This window comes from Lemur catta, chromosome 13 (genome assembly GCF_020740605.2).
Source record: "Lemur catta isolate mLemCat1 chromosome 13, mLemCat1.pri, whole genome shotgun sequence".
NCBI lineage: Eukaryota > Metazoa > Chordata > Mammalia > Primates > Lemuridae > Lemur > Lemur catta.
Genome location: NC_059140.1, coordinates 4367932 through 4383752, shown reverse-complemented (window position 1 = coordinate 4383752; position 15821 = coordinate 4367932). Strand labels below are relative to the sequence as shown.

The window sequence follows — 15821 nt, the reverse complement described above, 5'->3', positions numbered from 1 at the left end:
GTGCCATCTTGTCAACAAAAAAGAACCCGAACTCTGTAATATAATTAAAAGAAGTTTATTCTGAACCAAATACATGTGCCCATGACACAGAGCCATGCCCAAGAAGCCTTGAGCAAGTGGACACCCTGTGGCTGTATTACAATTTGGTTTTATACATTTCATGGAGACAAGAATTATATGTAAAGTCATAAATCAATACATGGAAGAAAGTGTACATTGGCTTGGCTCGAAAAGGCAGTATGTCTCAAAGTGGGGCACCACAGGTAGCTCATTGCAGCCTCAAACTCCAGGGCTCACGCAATCCTACCCCCTTAGCTTCCTGAGTAGCTATGATGACAGGCACACCACAGAGCCTGGCTAATTTTTACAATTTATTTTTATTTATTTATTTTAATTTTTAATTTTTGTTTTAAATTTATTTCAGCATATCATGGGGGTACAAAAGTTTAGGTTATGTATATTGCCCTTGTTCCCCCACCCACTCCCCCCGAGTCAGAACTTCAAGTGTGTCCATCCTGTAGACGGTGCTCACTGCACTCATTATGTAGGTATACGCCCAACCCCTCCCCCTCCCGACATCTGCCTGACACACAATTAGTGTTATTCCCAAATGTGCTCTTAGGTGATGATCAGTGAAACCAATCTGATGGTGAGTACATGTGGTGCTTATTTTTCCATTCTTGGGATACTTCACTTAGTAGAATGGGTTCCAGCTCTATCCAGGAAAACATAAGAGATGCTATATCCCCATTGTTTCTTATAGCTGAGTAGGACTCCATGGTATACGTATACCACATTTTATTAATCCACTCATGTATTGATGAGCACTTGGATTGTCTCCACATCTCTGCAATTGTGAATTGTGCTGCTATAAACATTCAGGTACAGATGTCTTTGTAATAGAATGTCTTTTGTTCTTTTGGGTAGATGCCCAATAATGGGATTGCTGGATCAAATGGTAGGTCTACTTGTATCTGTTTAAGGTATCTCCATATTGCTTTCCACAGAGGTTTTTAATTAAATTTATTTTTTAAAATTTCAATAGATTTAGGGGGTACAAGTGTTTTTTGTCACATAAAATGAATTGTATAATGCTGAAGTCAGGGCTTTTAGTGTACCTGTCACCAGAATAGCATACATTGTATCTGATAGGTAATTGGTTATCCCTCATCTCCCTCCTTCTGTCCCTTCTTCTTAGTTTCCAGTGTCCATTATACCACTTTATAACCACATATACCTGTCATTTAGCTCCCACTTATGAGTGAGAACATGTGGCATTTGTTTTTCCATTCCTGAGATACTTCACTGAGGATAATTGTCTCCAGTTCCATCCAAGTTGCTGCAAAAGGCATTATCTCATTCCTTTTTATGGCTGCGTAGTACTCCATTGTGCATATACATACCGCATTTTCTTTATGCATGTATCAGTTGATGTGCACATAGGTTGATTCCATATCTTTGCAATTGTGGATTGTGCTGCAATAAACATTCGAGTGCAGGTGTCTTTTTGATATAATAACTTCTTTTCCTTTGGGTAGATACCCAGTTGTGGGATTGCTTGGTTGAATGGTAGGTCTATTTCTAGTTCTTTGAGGACTCTCCATCCATACTGTTTTCCGTAGAGGTTGTACTAATTTACATTCCCACCAGCAGCGTACAAGCATTCCTTTCTCTCTGAATCCATGCCAGCATCTATTGCTTTTTGACTTATTAAAAATGGCCCTTCTGATAGGGGTAAGGTGATATCCCACTTTGGTTTTAATTTGCATTTCCCTGATGATTAGTGATGTTGAGCATTTTTTCATATGTTTGTTGGCCATTTGTCTATCTTCTTTTGAAAAACTTCTGTTCATGTCTTTTGCACACTTTTTAATGGGGTTGTTTCTTTCTTGCTGATTTGTTTGAGCTCTTTATAGATTTTGGATATTAGTCCTTTGTTGGATGTATAGTTTGTGGATATTTTCTCCCATTCTGGAGTTTGTCTGTTTACTCTGTTGATTTTATTGTTACAGAGATGGGGGTCTCGCTATGTTGTCCAGGCTGGTCTTGAATTCCTGGCCTCAAGCAATCCTCCTACCTTGGCCTCCTAAAATGCTGGGATTACTACAGGCACGAGCCACCATACCCACCCAGCCAGTGGTTCTCAAATTTTAGCAGGCAACAAGAGGACTCCACCCCTCAGAGTTTGTGATTTAGCAGGTGTGAGGTGGTGTTTGAGAATTTGCATTTTTAACAGGTTCTCAGTGACACACACACAGGGACTACAATTGCAGAACAGCCAGCTTCATGCGTTGCTACTCAGTGGACTGGCCAGAGTGGAATCATCTGGGAGCTTGTTCGACAGGCAGAGCGCTGAGCCCAGTTCAACAGATTCTAAATCTGTGTGTTAACAGAATTCGCAGGTGATGCAAGTACATGTGGAAGTTTGCGAAGCAGCATGTTGGTACACAAGTCATCAAATATGAATTAGGTAAAGCATAAACCTGAAATGGGATGTGTGGCACTCCTGCTTCCAATATGTTATTTTCATCTGTATGATTGATAAATAAATAATACAAAGTTTATAAATGACTGTAAAGCACTTTAGACCCCTGAGTTCTGCTGCAGGTTAACAGTCCTTTCTCAGTCCTGATTTCCACACTGGGAAAACAAGAGTTGGAATAGACAGATGAGCATATAGTTTCAGAATCCAGCAAACAGATTTCATGTTGGTTGGAAACTAAAGAAAATCAGCCACTTGTGGTGCACATCATCGGGTGGGAGGCATCATGAATAAGCTATTTCACCCTCCTGACTGCAACAGCTCAGAGTCAGCTGTTCCCTAATCTTCTGCCCCTGATATTGTGGTCTTGAAATTATCGCTAGAGCCAGCTTGCGCTCTGCGGCTCTGGTGGGTGGGGTGGGGGAGGAAGTGCAGGACCAGATGGTGCGTGTGGGTCTGTCAGGCCCTGCATCCTTCCCCATTCAGGTTGGCCTTGGGGCTGACAACCAGAACAGACTTTTTAACCTACCTCTAACAACCTTCTACCCTCATACTTTTTTCTCTTTCTTTCCCATCTTGTCTTTGGAAGTACCAGACCTCTGAGGAAAGAACATTGACATTTGATTTAATTATCATGGCCAGAGCCATGCAGAGAAATTTTATTGCTAGCTTTGTTTTTTCTTTTCCTGAGAAGGGGCCTTCTCTTTGAGTATTTGGAAGAGGACGACATATTGAGAGTCTTGAGATCTCAGGTTTCTGAGAAATAGGGAAGTCCCTACCCTATCAAGTCTTGCAATACTGAAATTTACTTGGAAACAAAGTGGACCTGGAGTGTTAGATTTAGTCCCTCGGTTCAGCCTGACTCCCCCTGCTGTGCACACATATGCGCACACACATGCACGAACACACATTTTCCCTCTCCCCTCCCCTCGAGGGCGGTTTCTGCCTTCTCCCCATGCCCAGTCCCATGGCAGCTCGCGGCTGGCAGGAGCACAAGCCAGTGGTCAGATGCAACGTCCCGCCGTGTGCACTGTGACTGCTGGTGCTTCGGACAAGACTGCCTTGAGTGGAGTGAAACTCAGGAGCCGAGAAAGCAAGTCCCTGTGAAAGGATGGGAAATTATCTCCTGAGAAAACTCAGGTGAGTCCTGACTCTGGGCACTGCCTTTCTTGGGAGAAAGCGAAGAGGGATAAGGGGTCTGGGTGTACGCGCTCATAACCGTGAGGCAGGTTGTGCTTTGAGAAGGCTGAGCCTGAAGACGGCATCCTCTAAGAGCACAGAGCAGCGCCGCGTGGACTCCTTCTCGGGCCTTGCTTTGGACCACGTCAGGTTGCTAGACATAGAAAATAACAATACTGGATGCCAAGTCAAAGTTCAATTTCAGATAAACAAATACATTTTTTTTTAGTGTAAGTATGCCTCATGCAATATTTAGGGCATTATTGCGTGAGTCATTCTTATGCTAAAAAGGTATCCATTGTTTACCTGAAATTCGAATTTAACAGCTCATCCTGTATTTTATCTGGCACCCTGAGGCTATTGTCACATGAATCTTTCTGCTCCTTTTTTTCCTCATCTGGGTGTAGGGTTTACTTTCCCCACCGTCAGCTTCATGGGTCAGTATGAGATTGAACAGTGAGGTTCTTGAAAATTACAGCTGCAGAATAGGCACTCAGATGCTTTCACTTTGAGTCATGCCTTTCCTTGGCAATGTTTAACTCTACGCTCTTCAATGCTTTGCAAGTCGTAGAACACATACAGACAACAGGTGCCGTTATTCTGCCATCTTGCTTAATTTTAAATGATTGCTGCACAGCACCCCACTCCTCCGTCCGCTCTCCCAAACCCCTTGCAGACAGTCTTGCGAGCAGCATGACTAGATTGATCGGCCCAACACAAACTCATCACAGCACTCCTGTGTCCCCGTGGGTACATTCACTCCCCACTAGCTAACACCTCAAGCGCAGACCACTTGCTTTGGATTATAAGGCCCTACGTAATCAGAGAAATTACTCCCTTCTTGTTGTCTTACCACTTTGAACATTGCCCCCATCATCTTGCTTGGCACTCTAATTAAGTGTTGCTAACTGGACAGTAAGTCTCTCAAAAGCACATGTTGCTTTGAATGTGTCTTTGCAACCCCTATGCCTCTCTAGAGCGCATCATCAAACAGGGATTTATAGAATGTGCTCAGTTAGTTTAATTAAATACGAGGGCTGTCCAGAAAGTATCCAGGCATGTAATATGAAAAATAGAGACATTTATTATATTAACAATGGCTGGATACTTTCCAGGCAGCCCTCCTATGTTGTTTGATCTTTATACCCTTTTCAACCTGACCAATTACTAGTGTTTTAAATTCAAGCCTGTGTGCCTTGGCTAACAGACCTGTTGCTCCAAAGTTCATTTTCAGCTACATTTACTTGTCAGAATTTTCATTCTGCAATGCCCTGGTCAAATGCTACGTCTTTCTGACTGCTGCCAGAAATTATTCTTTCAGTATTTTATGACTTGTAGATGGTTTGTATACATTAATGACTCCAGACATATTCTGCCTACTGCCATGATTCCATCCATGAGTGTCATGTGTATAAATATTTTATATTATGGATTCTTTGACCACAAGGACCATGTATTTTATATTCTTTGAAATTCCTGCAATCCTTGCTAATGCTCTGCAGAAAGAAGGCTCTTGAGAAATTCTTTTCCCCTCTGGTTTTAAGAACATGTAATTCTCATTGAAATCAAGGGAAGGAGAGAATAAAGTAATCTTTAGATTGCTGAGATTTAAAGGAGCTTTCGGTGTTTAGCTGTTTCCCTCTCTGCATTGATTTTTAAGATCCCCACTTATAACCGTGACCATGTTCTGATATTTTGGAAACAAACATGAACTGCACATACTTTATAAAAGTTAAAGCAGCAAGAGGATGCAGATTCAACTCAACCATGTTGTAAATGAAGACATTTAGACTCAGAGAGATAGAAATGTCTTAGTTTGCTAAAATCAGTGGTTGCAAAGACCCCTTCTCATTCTAGTCTTCAGTTCTTAATCTTGCTTAGGTTCCTACGTTTCACTTTCTGGAGAAGCCTGTTTGCTGGATTTTGACTTTGTTTTAAAATCCAGGAAGTTGGGAAGAAGAAAGAGTAGGACATCGTTTCAGAAGGTCTTGTAGATGGCATCCATGAGTGAACCTTCACAGCTCAGGGTCTTTTCCCCATTCTTCATATTCACACACTTCAAGGCAGCCAGATTCAGTAGGACTCAAGAAACTGTCAGGGCTTAGCAAAGTATTCAGTTTGCACTAATAGCAGCTGATAAGTAACTTAGGGTTTCCTCTGCCAGGCACAGTGGTAAGATGTTCACAGGATTATCTCATGACTTTTCCATAAATGCCCTATGAAGTTGTTGTTATTGCTATCCTCATTTACTATGAGCTTGGAAAAATACAACATTAAGTAGTAAATAGACCACATAATTGGTTGCATTTATTAATTGGTCATGGGAGAGATTTTATTCCCAGTAGTAAAATATAAGTGCTTTCTGTTGGGAGCACGCCGCGTTTCAACAAATTCAGGAAGGCAGGTTAGCAACACTGCTTAGAGATCGAGCAGAGAAAAATACAGTAGACAGTTTCTTTCTTTTTTTGAATACATTAGATACTTTTTTTCAGCTTTATTGAGGTATGATTGATGAATAAAAATGTATATATTTAGGGCTGCAACGTGATGTGTTGATACATACATACATTGTGAAAAGATCACCAACATCAAACTAATTAACCAATCCATCACCTCACATAGTTTTTTTGTTGTTGTTGCTGATGGGAACACTTGAGATCTACTCTGATGAGAAGTTCACTTAAGAAATCCTGAAACCTCTGGTGATGGGTACACTTCACCACGGCACACTTTATCCACATAACAAAAACACTTGTACCCACTAAATTTTTTGAAATAAAAAAAGCAAAAAAAAAAATCATGAAGCCAAATTAATTTGTTCCAGAACAAATGCCACCCTCTTTTTACCATTCTTGCATAAGCTTATTATTACTTTCATTTATTTATTAATTGTATATACTTTAATGTATTTCTCCCTGTACTAGAATAAAAACTCCTTGGGACACATGCTGCAAAATGTTTCAGACTCAGTGTCCCTAGTGCACAGGTAGCCGAGGGGCTGGGTCGTGCTCATCGACTGGCCGGCAGTCTGACTTCCTGACTCTATTTCTGTGCCCTGCAATTCCCCTCGCGGGACCGTGCTGCACACACACTGCCAAGTGCCAGCTTTGCGGACTTCCCTTCTCCATAGGAGAGGTCGGTTAAGTCCTTTCTCAGTACACAGACTTTGGCCCTTGGTGGGGTGAGATCGCTCTGGGGCAGGTGGGCGTAGGTGTTGAGGTGGGTGACTCCCTCCACACCTGCCACACGGGCTGCCTGCAACGGCCGCAGTATCTAGAGTAGTAGTGAAGGGCTTGGGCTTTAGAATTGCATCGTTTGTGTTTGATCATGGTCCTGCTTTTCTTGTAATCCTGGACGAGTTCCTTTGTGTCCTTGGCTCACTGTCCCATGTCCAAAGCGGGAATAAGAATATTGCCGGATTCTAGGATTAGTTGTAAAGATTAAACAAAACAGTGCATAGATGTCAGTGGGAACATAGTGGGTGATGAACCAGTGATAGCTATTATTTAACTAGTTTAGTCCTCTGAAGTTGACTTTGTTTTCAGATTCTTAAGCTATATATTTCTTTTTTTGCCGATATTTTCTATTGATACCTAATATTTGTACATGTTTATGGGGTACATGTGATATTCTGTTGCACGCACAGAATGTGTTATGATCAAGTCCAGGTATTTGGGATATCTATCACCTTGAGTATTTACCATTTCTATGTGTTGGGAATATTTCAAACTCTTTCTGCTACTTAGAAATTCACAACACACTGTTGCTAACTATAGTCACCCTGCTGTAGCCTATTTCATTTCATGGGAAGTATTTGGTTCGCAAGGAGCTCATTCAGATGCAGCGCAGATACAATTGAGAGTCAGATGGAAGAATTCTACTGCATGGAGTTTATTCCAGCAGGGAGAAGGCATAAACAAACAAAAAGTATGCAATTCTGATTGTGATAAATACTTTAAATAAAATAGAGCCGAGGGAGGGCTTGGAGTGTGGCCGACAGGTATCAAGGGTGGAGACCTGACCTCTGAGGAAAGACCTGGATAACGAGAGTGAACAGGTTAGGCAAAGATCTTGGGAATTTGCTTCCAGACAGAGAGACCGCAGGTAAAGCCCCTGAGCCAGATCTGAGCATGGTGAATAGTGAGAGGGGGAGGTGAGTGGGACAAGAGGTCAATGAGAGCGGCTGGGTCACCTCATGACACTCCACCTCCCACCACTGGTGGTTCTGAGCTTTCCCACTCCAATCTCTGTACTTCCATCACTACCTAAAATCACTCGATCCGGTAGGTCATTCCTGCCTGCACTGCAGATGCACTCGATCATCCAGCCACAGTCAGAGCAGTTGTCTTTATAAGTTTGCAGGTTGTCTTCTCCACACCTGAGAGGTCATGCTGTCTTGCTTGGCCTGGTTAAAGATTCACTGCTGTCCCTTGATTTCCCCATTTAGTCTTTTTTTTTTTTTTTTCTGAGATAGGCTCTTGTTTTTTTTGCCCAGACTAGAGTGCCCTGGTGTCATCATAGCTCACTGCAGCCTTAAACGTCTAGGCTCAAGCGATCCTCCTGCCTCAGCCTCCCAAATAGCTGGGATTATAGGTGTGCACCACCACACCTGGATAATTTTTCTATTTTTTGTAGAGATGGGATCTTGCTCTTGCTCAGGCTCGTCTGGAACTCCTGGCCTCAAGCAATCTTATCTTCCTGCCTCGGCCTCCCAAAGTTCTAGGATTATAGGCGTGAGCCACCGCACCCAACCCATTTAGTCATTCAGTACCCTCTGATTTCTTAAAGAGCTTAAGGGTCCATGGGTAGAGAAGGGCCATCAAAGTTTAGGATGGAATGACTCTGAGGGTAGTAGATGGAGGAAAAATGGCAGAATTGTGCTGAAAGTTGAATTCAAACATGTGTCCTGATGAAACGTGTTCCTCTCCCTTTAAAGTTAATTTTATTTGTTTATGGAAAGCCTATGTGAGACAATGGTCTGACCTGGAGAAAAAAATTAAACACAGAGGGAAAATGGCTGTGGAAGCAGATTTTAAAAATAGATGGGGGGAAAAAAAGGATAGGTCTCTTCAAAGAACATTGCACTTAACCACTGTGCTATAGCTGTAAAAAAATAGAGATCATATATCTGCGATAATGAGAGCTGAGAGAGGATTAAAACTTGTCAAGGTCACGTTTGCTATAAAGTGATGACACTAGCATGTAATTTATAATGTCAAGTCATCTGTCATTTCCAGTACACCACACAGGCCTCTTTGTCAGATAAGGCAGATACTGATGTGTTCCAGTTAGAAACACAAGCAATGCGCTGTAGAAACCAGAGGAAGGAATGACTAATTCTGGTTTGGGATGGCAGGAAGGGCATGGTGGAGGAACTGCCATTTGGATTGTGCTATAAATGTTAGGCAGACTTACCAAAATGGGAAAAGACTTTCGAAATTGAAGGTACAACCTGGAAAAATGTGTAAGAGTTTGAAGGGTATGGTTTTTCAGGAATTGAAAATTCATTGCCAATAACTGGAACATATTGTTCAAAGATGGATCTAGTAGGAGAAAAACTGAAAATGAGATTGGGGGTTGGATGAGGAAGGGTCTTCAAAGGCACATAGGAAGTGGCAAGGCAGTGAACATTTCTGAGCCAGAGAAAAATGTAGTGGCCTATATTTTAGGAAGAAATGTCTGTCTTCAGCGGGTATGGTGGAATGGCAGAGAGATAGATAAAGCTAACAAGCTCTTAAAATATACCAAACAAGATGTAGGGGCAAAAAGAAAACTTCCCCTTTGCCCTCAAAGCCTTGCTGCTAATGTTTCTGCTGACAAACCACAGATCCATGGGAGAAAAGGCACACAAGTCTATTTGATCATAGTTTCGTGTCACACAGGAGCCTCAGAATGAGGACTCAAAGATACAGGGGAAACTGTCTGTTTCTATGCTGAGGTTCAACAAAGCATGGACAGCCGTGTAGACATATGATTGAACAAAAGGTGTGATCTAGTGCTAATAGACTGCGTGGGGAAACCCAGCAAGGCCTGTCTAGATTCTTCTTGGCCTCTCTGAGCAGCATCTTTCCTTCTCTGTGTGGGGCGGGGCCCTCTCTGGAATGGGGGTCTTATGGCCTGCAGCCAAACAAGGTAAGTCAGATAATTTCTTTATGGTCAGGTTTTATGCACACAGGCGGTGGAAAACTTGGAGTAATATTGTTAGGTTTTATGGCTGGCTGTGGGGAAAGGGGGTCCTATGACCCACCTTGGGGAAGAGGGATTCTAGCTTCTACGGCAAGCCTTGCGGGAGAATGAGGGGCCCGAGACAGAGGGTAGGAGAGTCAGAGACATCTGCTTCTGAGGCCTTCATTTGAGGTGATGTTTTCTGAGCCCCAACGAAGTGATGGTAAAGAGCTGAAATTCATCAGGAACAACCAAAATGAAAAGAAAACTCAGTGACAGTAAATGCATTCCCAACAGGTCATCTCAGTCTCTGTTAGTCATTTAGATCACAGCTGGGGTGTGCGAGGAGGCTGGAGAAGGGACACTAGAACACCGATGCAGAGAAAGTTCCTGCTGCTCTGACCTTGCTATCAGAGGAAGAGCAAAGGCCTCCTGGAAGCCTGGGCAGCACCTAACTTGCCCCCTGTTACTAGCTGCAAATGAGTCAGGGGCAGGTCATTGCTGCTTTCCAGCCTCTCCGCCCGGCAAGGGTGAAATGGATCTTGGCATTGCCCATCAACATGTCCAGCACACACCCTCTTTAGCGTTTATTTCGACATTGAGCTAGTACTTTGAGGACTTTATCCTCCCATATACATTTAAAACTGTATTTGTGCATGCTATCAAAAATGTCAGCTTGAATTTGGATTGGGATAGCATTGTGAATATATAGATTAGCTTGAGGGCTAAGTACTATGTTTATGCATATATACTACTCTAATCAAAACAATTATTCATAACTGCATTTATTAAAATCTTATTTAATGCATTCTCATGGTTTTATTTTTGTTATTCTTGCTTTTTTTTGTTAGATTGATTTCTACATACCATATACAACAACAATAAAATTATGAACTGCATTTTTTCCTAGCCTGCTGTTATTGCATTTTATAAGATGACTTTGTATCTACTAGCCTTGTTGAATTTCTCATTTATTTTAATGGTTTTTAAAATTTCACTGGGTTTTCTATATAGTTAATATGTCATCTATAAAATTAAAGATTTTTCAATCCTTTTTCATTTCTTACAATTCTTATAAGTACCTTTTCTTGTTTTATTAACATATCTTATTATGTTTAACAATGTTAGAATACTTAGGCATTCTTGTCTTAACTGATCTTAATAAACTTTTTCTAAATCGTTTCCATTAAGTTTGCCATGTATTTTTGACATACTGTCAAAATAAAGAAATTCCATTTTATAACAAGTTTTAAAAAAGTATATATTTAGAGATGGGGTCTGACTATGTTGCCCAGGCTGGAGTGCTGGGGCTATTCACAGGCATGATTATAGTACACTACAGCTTCCAACTCCTGGCCTCAAGTGATCCTCCTGCCTCAACCTTCCACGTAGCTGGGACTACAGGTGGGTGCCCCTGCACCCAGCTCTTGTGAGAATTTTTTAATTTCCATTTTTATTTGATGTTTCCAAATATAAAAAATTCAAGATTCTTGTGCCAATTATCTCAAATGAGACCACACCAAGCAATTTAGTATGTACAATAATCATTTTTCCCCTTAGGTTCTTTCGCTTAATACAACAGTGTGAACTACAAAATTGGATGTTTTGTGCCTGGTTGGAAAATGTCCTCTGTTTACAAAAAAACAGCATGTAAGACAGTTTCTACTTTGTCTGCAAGTCAATTTGTAATAGCTACTTATTTTGTATTTTTCATTTAGGAGGCACATGGAAGTGAAAAATTTAGCTGCTCAATTTTATTCCATTACCCCACAAAAAAAAATCACACGTGACAGTCTCAACACTGTAAACTTCGGAGGGTTGAGATAGTAGACACTATTTGGTATCTTTAGCAGATTCAACTATTTAGCCTGATAATGCTGGATTTTTCTCTTAACAAAAATACATCTCCTTAGGGCCTCTCCTCTAATCTTGCTAGACTGGGTTCCTGAATAATAGTGAAGAATGCTTCACATGAAATTAAAAGTGTGAAAACTATATTCCGTTGCATTGTACAAAATTTTGCTAGTTGCATAGACTAAAGACAGTTGGTGTGCTAAATGAAGAAAATCCTAACCTGAGTGGCACTACTTAGTCCAAATGTTTCTGACCAAGGAAAATTATACAACGATATTTATATGCTAACTTTTAAGAGATGCTTGACATTTATACTGTACATATTTTACATGTCAAATGTAAGACATATAGTCCAAGAGTTTGTAAAATAAGTCCATGCATTACTACCTCTAAGAATATCATGTACAAGATAACCCACCCCCAAGTACTTGTGACATTATTTCAGGTGGAAGCAGTCATATACAAAAACAATCCAGTTTCTCTGCTATGTTAAGTATGTGATTTGAATAAATTTCAAAGATTACTGACAAGAAAATCTTAGTCCATTGAAGATAGAAAGTGTCAGTTTGTGGGATTTAAAGTGCTCCCAGTAAAAAAAAAAAAAACCCAGAATACGTAAGCTCTGTACAAGGAAGAATACAAAAATTCTGGATGGTCATGTTTGATCACACTACATAATTTAGAATGAAATGTCCTTGGTTAAAAGGTTTTCTACTTTACTCATGCCTTTGACAGCATTCATTTGTGGGCAATGTTTATTATTTAGCTCAGCTGTATTTATGGCACGAGATCTCGTTTTCAAAATGACAATAATTTTCCTTAAGTGTAACAGCACTCTATTTTTAGCAGCAATTATATTTTTAAAGGTTAATAGTTTGTAGAACAAATGTTTTAATGATATTTTCTATTTTATGCTCACCAGTTACAATATTTACAAAAGGCGAAAGTTTACATAAAAAATGTTCTTTCAATCTCTCTCACCCTACATCTTAGTCAAAGGTTTTTCCTTCCACCTTATTTCTGACCTGGCTGGGGAAGGGCAAGAGTTTCAGACAAGGTACCTATGTGTTTTAGATGGGATTCTTTTTTTTTTTTCTTTATTTCTTCATCCCTTTCACTACCTGGAGATAGGTGGGATTCTTGGTTTTTAAGTGAGTATAAAGACAAGCGTAAGACAAAATAATTGTCAGTTTAGGTATGTTCCAGTGCCTCAAAAGTTAGTTACGTCACAAATCAACAATCTTAAAATCTTAAAATTGCAAGAAGTTCATTTTACTCAACTGTATTTCAGTCCTGGCATTTAAGGTTAGACTCCACTCCTGTGATTATTGGTAAACATGGGAGTTTAACTGAAGAGGTGTCACTAAATTAAAAAACTGAAAATATGTATTAAGAGCAATTTATATTGAGGGAAACATGATTTCAAGGTACACTGTGTAAAGAGAGATTACAGATAATGGGAATTGGCTAAATCAAATTCCATGAATATAGTTTTCATGAGAAGATGTACTTACCACATGCATTTTGCTAAAATTCCCCTAAAAGTCACCAACTGTATACAGTTACAGTTTATGTTAGACTACCATTGAGTTAAAGGAGAAATAGTCATATCAGGTAGCTAGTGACATAGTAGTTGTGAAAATTCAGACAGACGAGTTGACAAATTCCCGAAAATAGCAAATTAAATCCTTTGACACAATAGTTACTGGATCGTACAGAAATAGCCCAAATATACAATTTCTCAATTAAAATTGTGGTCCTATAAAACAAGATTGGGATGGATGTATTTCTTTAGTATTAAGACTATTTTTCATTAATTCCCACCACAGAAGGCTTTGTTGAGTATGTTAATAATGTGAGTAAGAAAATTATGGGGGAAAATATACCCACAAGTAACTGAAAAAAACACTGTGAAAAATGATAACCAAAATAACACAAGGGGCCGGGCGCGGTGGCTCACGCCTGTAATCCTAGCCCTCTGGGAGGCCGAGGCGGGTGGATCGCTCGAGGTCAGGAGTTCGAGACCAGCCTGAGCGAGACCCCGTCTCTAGTAAGAATAGAAATAAATTATCTGTACAACTAAAAGTATATATAGAAAAAATTAGCCAGGCATGGTGGTGCATGCCTGTAGTCCCAGCTACTCGGGAGGCTGAGGCAGTAGGATTGCTTAAGCCCAGGAGTTTGAGGTTGCTGTGAGCTAGGCTGACGCTGCGGCACTCACTCTAGCCCGGCAACAGAGCGAGACTCTGTCTCAAAAAAATAAATAAATAAATAACACAAGGTAAGGGGCACAGTTAAGGCATCTAAAAAAATTCCATATGGTTTTGGCTTATTAAAATATCTTAAAACTATATTTTTTTTTAAATCCCGCTTTAGCTTTTCCAGACTTTCTGCACGTCCAGGTCTGTGACACTGGAGAACTTTGCACCTTCTACTTTGAACGACTGTCTCTTCTTCTGACATTAACAGAATCTTCCCAGTCTTCCACTATTTCAGTGCCTGCAGAACATAAACGTACGTTCTGTTCTGTGCTTTCGGTCTTGCTTCTCAAATATGCCCAGGGGTCTGCCTAATTTCCCTTTGACTCCAGACTCCGCAGGAACTCCCTTCACGGGGCACCGCCCGGGGCTTGCCCGTCTCCGTTCCCGGGACGGTCCACGGGGCGGGCACCGACGGCTGCTCGCGGGCGCACCTCGCCCTCCGGCTCCCCACGGGCCTTGAACTTCATCCCAGACGCGGGCTCTTGCTGCGGTCGCCGATCGGGCCGCCGCCACCCCGCCGGGCGCTCGGGGCGCGGGGGGCGCGGGGCGCGGGGAGGGGCTCGGGGCGCGGGCGCGGGAGGGGCGCGGGGCGCGGGGGGGGGCGCGGGCGCGCGGGAGGGGCGCGGGGCCGGGCAGCGCGGGGAGGTGCGCGCGGAGGGGCGCGGGGCGCGGGGAGGGGCGCGGGGGGGCGCGGGGCGCGGGGAGGGGCTCGGGGCGCGGGCGCGGAAGGGGCGCGGGGCGCGGGGGGGGGCGCGGGCGCGCGGGAGGGGCGCGGGGCCGGGCAGCCCGGGGAGGTGCGCGCGGAGGGGCGCGGGCGCGGGGAGGGGCGCGGGCGCGGGGAGGGGCGCGGGCGCGGGGAGGGGCGCGGGGCGCGGGCGCGGGGCCGAGGCTGCTCCACGCGGCGCGCCAGGCGAGCGCGGGTCCCCGCAGCCCGGGCGGGACGGAGCTGCCGCCTCTGCCCGCCCGGGCGCCCCTCGCCGCGGCCCAGGGACGAGCCGGCGCCCAAGGATTTTATTGTTAATCGGAGCTAAATATTACCAAATGCCTTTTTTTAGCTATTGAGATAACCTCAAAATTCTTGTAGACTTCTAAAGTGGCTCATTATGTTAATAGGTTTTAAAGCTGAGGAGCTATCCTGGAATTTCTGGGATAAAAACCTCTTGCTTGCGATGTGTGTTATTTCTACTGAGCTTTTAGATTTAGTTAACTCATATTTTATTAAAGATTATTGCATCTATTTTCATGGTTGAATTGGGCTGGTGATTTTTTTGTCTTCTGTTTAATTTTGGAATGAAAGTACACCAATCCCATTAAATGGGTTTGGAATCAGTTTACATTTTTTCTACTTTCTGGAACATCTTGTATGACACAGGGTGTGTTTGTCACTTGAAGTTTGATAAAATTACGTATGGAACCATGTGAGCTAGAACTTTTTGAGTTACTGATGATATTTATGTGCGCATTTTATTATATTCTTTCCAAGATATTATCCATTTTAAGCCATCATGTTTATTACATAATTTTTCATAATATTTGCTTTAGGTCTGCAGTACTTATTCTGAATTTTCTGTTTTCGTTTTATTTTTGGCTCCCTTCCCTATTTCCTTAATTGGTTTTGCCAAACTTGTGCCATCTCACTGATATTATTCTCTGCGAATGTTTGGTTCGCTGTCACATATATTTCTACCCACAACTTTTGTTGTTTCCTTTTCCTTTTCCCAAACTTAAGATAAATGCTTACTTTGTCATTATTAATCATATGTGTTTTTTTATGAAGGTATTTTCTTTATATTTCATTTTATCCTTCAAATAGTCTTGTGTAGCTAGTGTTATTATTTTATTATTTGTTTTTAGGAAGTTCCTTTATGATTCCTTCTTTA

The 15821-nt window shown here is 42.0% G+C and overlaps 1 protein-coding gene across 1 annotated transcript in view; it reads left to right on the top strand.

Moving 5' to 3' along the window:
• Nucleotides 1–3394: 3394 nt before the first annotated feature.
• GCSAML (germinal center associated signaling and motility like) overlaps nt 3395–15821 on the top strand; it is a 28280-nt gene continuing 15853 nt past the window's right edge. Inside the window, exon 1 of the mRNA XM_045567428.1 lies at nt 3395–3622. Within this exon, the coding sequence (XP_045423384.1) occupies nt 3594–3622 (29 nt within the window). The 5' untranslated portion in view covers nt 3395–3593. The remainder of the gene's footprint in view (nt 3623–15821) is intronic.